The 8,125-nt window shown below is 34.4% G+C and overlaps 1 protein-coding gene across 3 annotated transcripts; it reads left to right on the forward strand.

Moving 5' to 3' along the window:
* The first annotated feature begins 505 nt into the window (after nt 1-505).
* LOC107850429 (cyclin-dependent kinase F-4-like) lies at nt 506-7,891 on the forward strand. 3 transcript variants are annotated; one of them, XM_047401569.1, is made up of 19 exons: nt 571-761; nt 3,094-3,476; nt 3,564-3,803; nt 4,090-4,128; nt 4,207-4,285; nt 4,376-4,444; nt 4,526-4,615; nt 4,699-4,837; nt 5,204-5,306; nt 5,398-5,450; nt 5,556-5,622; nt 5,918-6,026; nt 6,356-6,421; nt 6,552-6,620; nt 6,714-6,777; nt 6,861-6,971; nt 7,145-7,176; nt 7,285-7,375; nt 7,475-7,891. In XM_047401569.1, exons 4-19 carry the CDS (start codon nt 4,121-4,123, stop codon nt 7,666-7,668), a joined length of 1,344 nt encoding a protein of 447 aa, XP_047257525.1. In that variant the 5' UTR covers nt 571-761; nt 3,094-3,476; nt 3,564-3,803; nt 4,090-4,120; the 3' UTR covers nt 7,669-7,891. The 3 variants fall into 3 exon arrangements, with proteins under 3 accessions (XP_047257519.1, XP_047257525.1, XP_016550434.1); XM_047401563.1 differs by having other exon boundaries at nt 506-761; nt 3,564-4,128; XM_016694948.2 differs by having other exon boundaries at nt 3,636-4,128.
* Nucleotides 7,892-8,125: the final 234 nt, after the last annotated feature.

Below are 8,125 nucleotides of genomic sequence, written 5' to 3' on the forward strand. Positions count from 1 at the left end.
ATTCAAAATCAAAAAAATATATCAAAAGTTAATTATGTATCTTTACAAAAGAAAAAATATATTCGTTGCATGTATGGGGGATAATTATGTCTCTCGATAAACTCAAAATTGAAACTTTCAATAATTATACAAACTATCAAAAATTTTTATAATTAAGCTTCAAACTATCAAATTTATTTTATTTGCTCATAAAATAAAAAAAAAATTATAATTTAATTATGTATCTTTATAAAAAAATATCTTTATTAAATATATTGGGAGATAATTATATCTCTCAATAGACTTAAATTAAAATTGAGAGCAATTATACAAAATATTAAAATTTTAGAATTTATTTTGTTTGCCCATAACTTATACCAAAAGGAAAGTTTAACCTCCACTTTCCATCTTCCATTAAAAAAAAATTAAAATACCACACGGTTTATAATAATTACTACTGTTTTCTTCCCTTTTATTTTTATTTATTAAAATAAATAAATATTAAAAAAAAAACTTTTCTTGCCCACAAAGCGAAGATTGGTATAATCATACTATTTATTTTCAGACACATATAAATACACCTAATGCCCTTCTGAATACTCCCATTTTCCCAGATAGCGCGTAAAAAAAAAATTATCATATACACAGAGAATTTTTTTTTTTTTTTAATCAAATCGAAAAAAAAAATATCAGTTTTTTTGGTAGGGTTTTGTATTGTTAAGCTCTGGATTCTCCTTTTCTACCTTCCGTGGCTTCTCTAGGTTATGCCTTTTCTCCTTCAGGTAATTTTTTTTTGAATTTTTTCTCTATTTTTTTGTGATTTTTTCTGTAATTTATGGATTTTTTTCTATATTTTTTGGATTTTATCTCTGTTTTTGTGATTTTCCTCTATTTTCTTGCTCTATTTTTGTGATTTTGTCTGCAATTTATGGATTTTTTCTGTATGTTTTGGTTTTTTGCTCTATTTTTGTGATTTTACTCTATTTTTGCTCTATTTTTGTGATTTTGTCTGCAATTTATGGATTTTTTCTATATGTTTTGGATTTTTGCTCTATTTTTTGTGATTTTCCTTTATTTTTTGTGTTTTATCTATTTTTTGTGATTTTTTCTGTACTTTTGTGTTTTTTGCTCTATTTTTGTGATTTTTCATCCATTTTGCGATTTTCCCTCTATTTTTGTGTTTTTTGCTCATTTTGTTTGATATTTTCTCTACTTTTTGGGATTTTTGTTGTATTTTTTTTTTTTTTTGATTTATTGTGTGTAATTTTGTGGCTTTGTGTTTGTATATTGTTTTTTTGTAATAGTTTATCCTTGGATCCGAATGAGTTCAGTGTATATTTTCGGAATTTAATATGTTCTGGATCTATTGAATTATGCTTTTTTAATGAAAGCGAGGCGTTGTTAATGCAATTTATCGATTACTTGAGATTCAAGTGTTTAATTTAATTTGTTGTTAGTGCAATTTATTGATTAATTGAGATTTGAGTGTTTAGTTTAATTTGTTGTTAATGCAATTTGTCGATTAATTGAGATTTAAGCGTTTAATTTGATGTGGTGTTTATGCAATTTATTCGATTTATTGAGTGTTTAATTTGATATGTTATTAATGCAATTTATTCTATTTATTGAGTGTTTAATTTGATGTGTTGTTAACGCAATTTACTTGATTTATTGAGTGTTTAGTTTGATGTGTTTGTTAATGCAATTTACTCGAGTTATTGAGTGTTTAATTTAATGTATTTTATGCTTTTTTGGGAGGAATGTTATGTGTTTATGTGAAATTTGGCAAAGATTTGAGTTTCTTCAGCTGATTTAATTGGGCAATTCCAATTATTTTGCATGGAGGCGTAGTTTATCTAGCTGCACTTGGTTTAGTTTTGTTTGCATGGAGTTTTTAGTTAGTAATGGTAATTTAGAGATTAGAAGATTTCTAGTTTTTTCGCAAATTATTGAGTTTTGGAATGAGATGAGCTCAGATTGAGCTGAATAAATGTTGAGGATTTGTGCAACTAGTTTGGATTTAGGTTTAGTTGATTGGTTAATTGATTTGGCGTCGGGTTGGTTATTGGAATCATGCGCAATTTGGCGGTGATTTAGTCCTTATGAGCGTGGTTTAGTTTAACTTTTCTTGCTGCACTTTGTTAAGTTCCGTTTGGTTAGAGTTAATTTGTATAGAGGAGTAGAGGATTTCTAGTTTTACTTATATTATTGAGTATTGGAATGAGATGACCTCAGATTGAGCTTAATAAATGTTGAGGATTCGTGAAACGAGTTTTCTTGACTCGGTCCAATGGAAAGGGAAAGCTGACAGATTGAGCATAAAAAAATTGAGGCTTAGTCTATTTATTGATTGATTTGGAGGTTTGGCTGTATCCTTTTACCGGCTCAATGCTTGGAATCTGGTGAAACTTGTGGATTTTGGTGGTGACTCAGTCTTTTGGGTATTTGTTTAGTTTTGGCTGTTCTAGGGTAAATTATTAAGTTGCTAAAATTTGTTGAGGAAGTGTTGGATCTAGGTTTAGTTGATTGGTTAATTCATTTGGTGGCTTGGTTGATGAATTTTGGGGGTGACTCAGTGTTATGTGTGCGGATATGTTTTGGCCTTTTGAAGGTAAAAATTTAAGTTGTTAAAAGAAGTTGAGGCTTAGAAAATTGATTGCTCTTCTAGGTAAGTCTTCAAAGCACTTGCGCTGGTGTTTTAAGATATTTAATTGTGGTGATACAATATATCTGTCATAGTGTTTTGTCAATCTAAGTGCTTATTAGATAGTCACTGCAGTGAGATGCATCATAATGTTGGATTTTACATGTATGAACTTGTACTGCACTTTAATGATTTGATTATGTATGCATGTTATGGGTGTTCGTCGGTAATATTCAGCTTTGAGATGCAAAAATGATGCGATTGTCAATATTCTATCCATATTTTTAATATTGTTTACTTGTGTATGCTTGATGGCATTTATGAGTGTGTCAAATCTGTTAACATTGTTTAATTGTGCATTTAGTTAAGGAATTTTGATGAGAGTTAATTCTTTGCATTTTTATAGTTAGTCAAATAATGATCAACCACCTTCTTTCTGAAGTTTTTTCCCCTTGGTTTTGTTTTTCCAGGATTTGGTAGAGTACAATTCCAGGGCATTAATATTACTTAGGACATGGAGCAATTGTACCTCTGCTCAGATCTCTTCGAGAGCCGAGCTTTTTCATTTCAGGAAGTCCTTGATTGGCGGTTCCTCATCCCTGGAGATTTCCTTCTTGTTTCTTTTGTCAATTGCACTTAGTGAACAACTTCTATTGAATTCTCAGTACAAGAGGTCAAATGCGAATTCTTTATAAGCTAGGTGTTGAATGTTTCGTTCAATTCCACAAGTAAGCTGCAGACCTTGTTATGATGTCAGTTGTTACTGTACTGTTAACTACCTCGGCAAGTTTACTGTTGCTAGTTCATCACCAGCAAAACACCCAATCTGGATCCTTTGAAACCTACCTCTGAGGTATTGATATTTCTGTTTGCTTATACTGTCGTTTATGTTTGTAATAGCGTCCCCCTAATTCTTGTTGTCTCTTATGCTCAAATGTAGGGTGGGCTAAATTCAGCAGATGTTTCCATGCATCGTTGAGAGTTAATCTGTATTTTACACACTTTTTCGTAGTTTCTAGGAGCCTTCATCAGGATTTGGTTAATTGGAGTATCGGTATCAGAGTATAACATAGTTGAAGCAAGGAGCTAGTGACTTTTGAGAGACACTTTCAACAAGATTATTGAGCTGATAATTCATCCTGTTGAATTGGGCTTGTTTCGGGTCTCAATTAGTTGTGAAGTGAGATCAAAATGCTCTTCAGCATCTATGTTTCCTTGCTTTCTCTGCTCTGTTATGATAGTGGTTTATTTGATGTGGTTTATTTGATGAATAAGGCTGTGAAGCCCATCCATCTTATCACTACTGGTTTTGCCTTCGTCTCTGCTGCAGCAGAAAACTAACGGTTGATTTTGCTGAATCTGTCAGCCTACTAGTTCCTATTTACTAAATTCTCTTTTCCAGTCGACTAGTGAAGAGGAACAACTCCACTTTGTTTTTATTCTCTCTCTACTTCTCCAATAATCAGGTGTCCTTTGTGCTATTGAAACAGAAGCAAAATGGAAAGGTGTGATGTGTTCATATTTTCCTTGTGCTGGCATTATTTGTTCTCGGTTTATGCTCAAATTGTTCCAATTATGGACAGGTACAAGATAATTAAGGAAGTTGGTAATGGTACATTTGGGAGTGTGTGGCGAGCTTTGAATAAACAGACTGGTGAAGTGGTAGGTTTAAATGTCTTAGCAAACAAGAAATAAATAACCAATATTGCTGCATTTGAAAGTTCTTCTAAAACTATTATTTATGTACTACAGGTTGCAATTAAGAAAATGAAGAAGAAGTATTATTCTTGGGAAGAATGCATCAACTTGAGAGAAGTCAAGGTAAAATGATATTCTGCCATAATATGGATACTCGTTCGTTTTCCTCTTCAGCATTTCAACCGACGGGTATTTCGTTTGCAGTCATTGAGGAAAATGAGCCATCCAAACATCGTTAAGCTCAAGGAAGTGATTAGGGAAAATGACATTTTGTATTTTGTGTTTGAATACATGGTACGTGGTATTTCTTTGACAGTCTACATTTTCTATGTTTTGTTATATTTACTTTTATCTATTTCCATGTGGACTATTCTCAGGAGTGCAACTTATATCACCTTATGAAGGATAGGCCTAAGCTTTTCTTAGAGTCAGAAGTGAGAAATTGGTGCTTCCAAATATTTCAAGGTCTTGCGTACATGCATCAACGTGGATATTTTCATCGCGACCTTAAGCCAGGTGATTATTGCTGATTTCCTTTGTCTAAATATGATTGCAGCTTCTATGAGAATCTTGTCATTCATGAAATTCATGAAATTGAAGAGTTAAACTAAACTGGATAGTGGATATCATTTCTATTTTGATGGTGAAGACTAAAGCTGCAACCTAAACATTTCCAAAGCCGTGCTTTTTCCCTTTTGCATTGCCCGTGCAGGATTGAATTTGAAACTCTTTTTTTTCTTCTTATTTCGGGTCTGACTTCATGTCCATGACTCTGCAAATTATGGCATTTCATCCGGCCGCCTTTTTTTTTTATTTTATTTTTTTACATTTTCTGGATTCTTATCTGACAAGTATTTTCATGTACTTCTAATTGGTGTACAGAGAACTTGTTGGTTTCAAAAGATACAATAAAAATTGCTGATTTTGGACTTGCTCGGGAGATCAATTCTCAGCCCCCGTACACGGAATATGTCTCAACACGCTGGTCAGTGCATCCCTGTGCTGTTTTATCTTCGGTGCTCCTCTTTTTTTTTTTTTTTTTTCCTTTTTCTGATGGCTATCATGTGGAACTGCAGGTATCGTGCCCCTGAAGTTCTTCTACAATCACCAATATATGGTCCTGCTGTTGGTGAGTATGGAACTATAAGTATCTTGAGAATCTTTTGTTCTTTCCCCTTGTTGGGCAATCTATTGCTTTCCTTCTGTTATATTGATTTGCCTCTCTTAAATCCAGATATGTGGGCAATGGGTGCAATAATGGCTGAGTTATTAACTCTTCGTCCTCTGTTCCCCGGTTCAAGGTGTGCATTCATCTTTCTGATTCTTTTCCTTTGTTAATGCATTCTCTTCTATATTTTTTGGACTACAGGTATTTCAGTTTTAGTTATGCACTAACTAGTATTTTTATGTGGGGGGAGGGTTGGCAGAGTTGGGATGGTTCCGGGCTGTAGTAATGTTCCTTTCCTGTATCAGTTCTACTCTGCTGTTAACTTCTATAGATGTTTTCTTCCATAATGGGTAGTTGGGGTCTGGGAAGATCATTATTTTGCCATATGTTTTCCTTTTGCTGAAAATTGTCTCTCATTTTCGGTGCAGTGAAGCAGATGAGATTTACAAAATATGCAGTGTTATAGGTACTCCATCAAAGAGTGAATGGGCTCATGGGCACGAACTTGCTGCTGCTATTAACTACCAGTTTCCACAGGTCCAATGTGTTCTTGACACACTCCCCATCATGCAATTTTGATTTTTTCTATGTTGCTCGGAGTCTCCAATAACAATTCCACACCTGTGTCGGATCCTTCAAAAATGCACTACTTTTGAAGGATTCAACACGCACCCGTCCACATTTTTGAAGAGTCCGAGCAACATAGGTTTTTTAATCCTGGGAGCTTTCTTTTTCCTTTTTTTTTTTTTCCACATACATGTGGAATAGTAGGTTCTACGGTAGAAATTACCATGTCTAATATACAAGGATGCCTTTTTATTTGGTTAAATTTGTTTGACACCTTCCTTTACTGTTTGACTTGGCAGATCCCTGGAGTAAATCTATCTATATTGCTCCCATCTGCCAGTGATGATGCAGTTAATCTAATCACTGTAAGAACTTGACTACTCCTTCTGAATGTGTTTGAATACATTCCTTTTCTTGATATTTGCTATACTCAAAAGTGAAGAGAAAAATGGATCTCATGTTACTTGGCATTTCATTTTTTCTTGTTTCCTGCAGTCCCTTTGTTCCTGGGATCCTCTCAAGAGGCCGACAGCAGCTGAGGTTCTTCAGCACCGTTTCTTCCAGGTGGCAATCTTGTTCCACTTGTTTCATGTGTTCTCAATATCAATTTTCTTTTGTTTAGATTTAATGGAACTGATATCGTTTATGATGTTACAGAGTTGCTTTTATGTACCTCCATCATTACGCTCTAAGACTGCTGTTGCTAGGACGCCTCCAGCTGGTTTGTTTTGTAATTATAGACTTTCTCCTTGGAAGTAAGTATTATGTTTTATGAAGCACTTATCAAATCGTTGGTGGTTGCAGCTGGAATGAAGGGTTCCTCCGAGCAAAAAACCAACAGGTGGTCTTCCAGTACTTTAACCAACCCAAAGCCTAGAAGCAACTTCTCTCCTGTCAAGCCGCAAATTAGCCCAGGTAATATATGAATATTCAACAGAAATCCAAAGAATAATAGGAGCAATGAGCTTTAAAAACACACCATCTTCCGTTTCAAAGCACCATTGTTCCGTTCTAATTTGTACAATTGATTTATTTTCTTTGTTCTAATGCATATACGTGTTTTGTTCTGTATAATCTATGTGCAACAGGTGTCCAAAGGAAGTTGCAAATGAATAATCAGGTATGTTGTCTTGCAAAACTTTCAAATTATATCTGTGTATATCAGTGTCATAGGTATGTATCAGTGTCATGCTTCATCTAATTATTGCCCAAATTGTTTGTCATCCAGGATGCAACTAGGAATGACAAACCATCCCCGAAAGGGTCTTCTATTAAACAACCACTAGCAAAATATCGCCCTCCTGCAAGGAATGTCCCTGGTGAGTTTAAACTCATCTTTTGCGCTTCATGTGGATAAACGTACTTACGTGTCACTTGTCATATTGGTTCCTAATGACTGCCGTTGGTTGGTTCTGCAGTGAAAACTCGCGTCTCTGATGCTGCTGAGAAGCTAGGCAACATGACCATCGGCTCTGGTAGAACATCAATTAAGCAACAGCCATTCCCTCAACCTATGAAGGCCGGAGGGTTACATGGGCAGCATGACCTGTTCATGGGACGATCTCAAGATATTCTTCCCGGAAGAAACTATTCAAGGAAAGTCGCTGGATGAAATACATATCGTCGTATCTGTGTGTGTGGTTTGTTATTGGTGCGTTCGAATAATATTGTTGTGTGCGCTCGTTTGGTGAGTAGCGGTTTTATACGTTGCCGGTTTGTTTCCTTTCGGTTACAAGAGTAAAATGTTGGTACTGGTTAAGTAAATGTTGTGGTTGTGTTTGAAAATAGCTTGACCAGTATATTTGCTATAAAATAAATGGTGTGATGTTGGACTAGCATTGCTTCGTCTTTTTTGTCTTTTTCTAAATTCCTATTTGGGCATTGGTTCATTTGCTGTGCATATATTTAAGGATACCTTGCAAAACATTTGATACTTTAAAGTTTGGTCTAAAATCATGGAATAGTCTTATCTCAAAGTAGTAGAAAATAGATAATTCCACCTACTATTTGAGTGTGTAACAACTCGAAGTTCTCAATACGACATTAATATATACTAATTATAATTTCTG

The sequence above is a fragment of the Capsicum annuum genome, chromosome 1 (genome assembly GCF_002878395.1).
Source record: "Capsicum annuum cultivar UCD-10X-F1 chromosome 1, UCD10Xv1.1, whole genome shotgun sequence".
Lineage (NCBI taxonomy): Eukaryota > Viridiplantae > Streptophyta > Magnoliopsida > Solanales > Solanaceae > Capsicum > Capsicum annuum.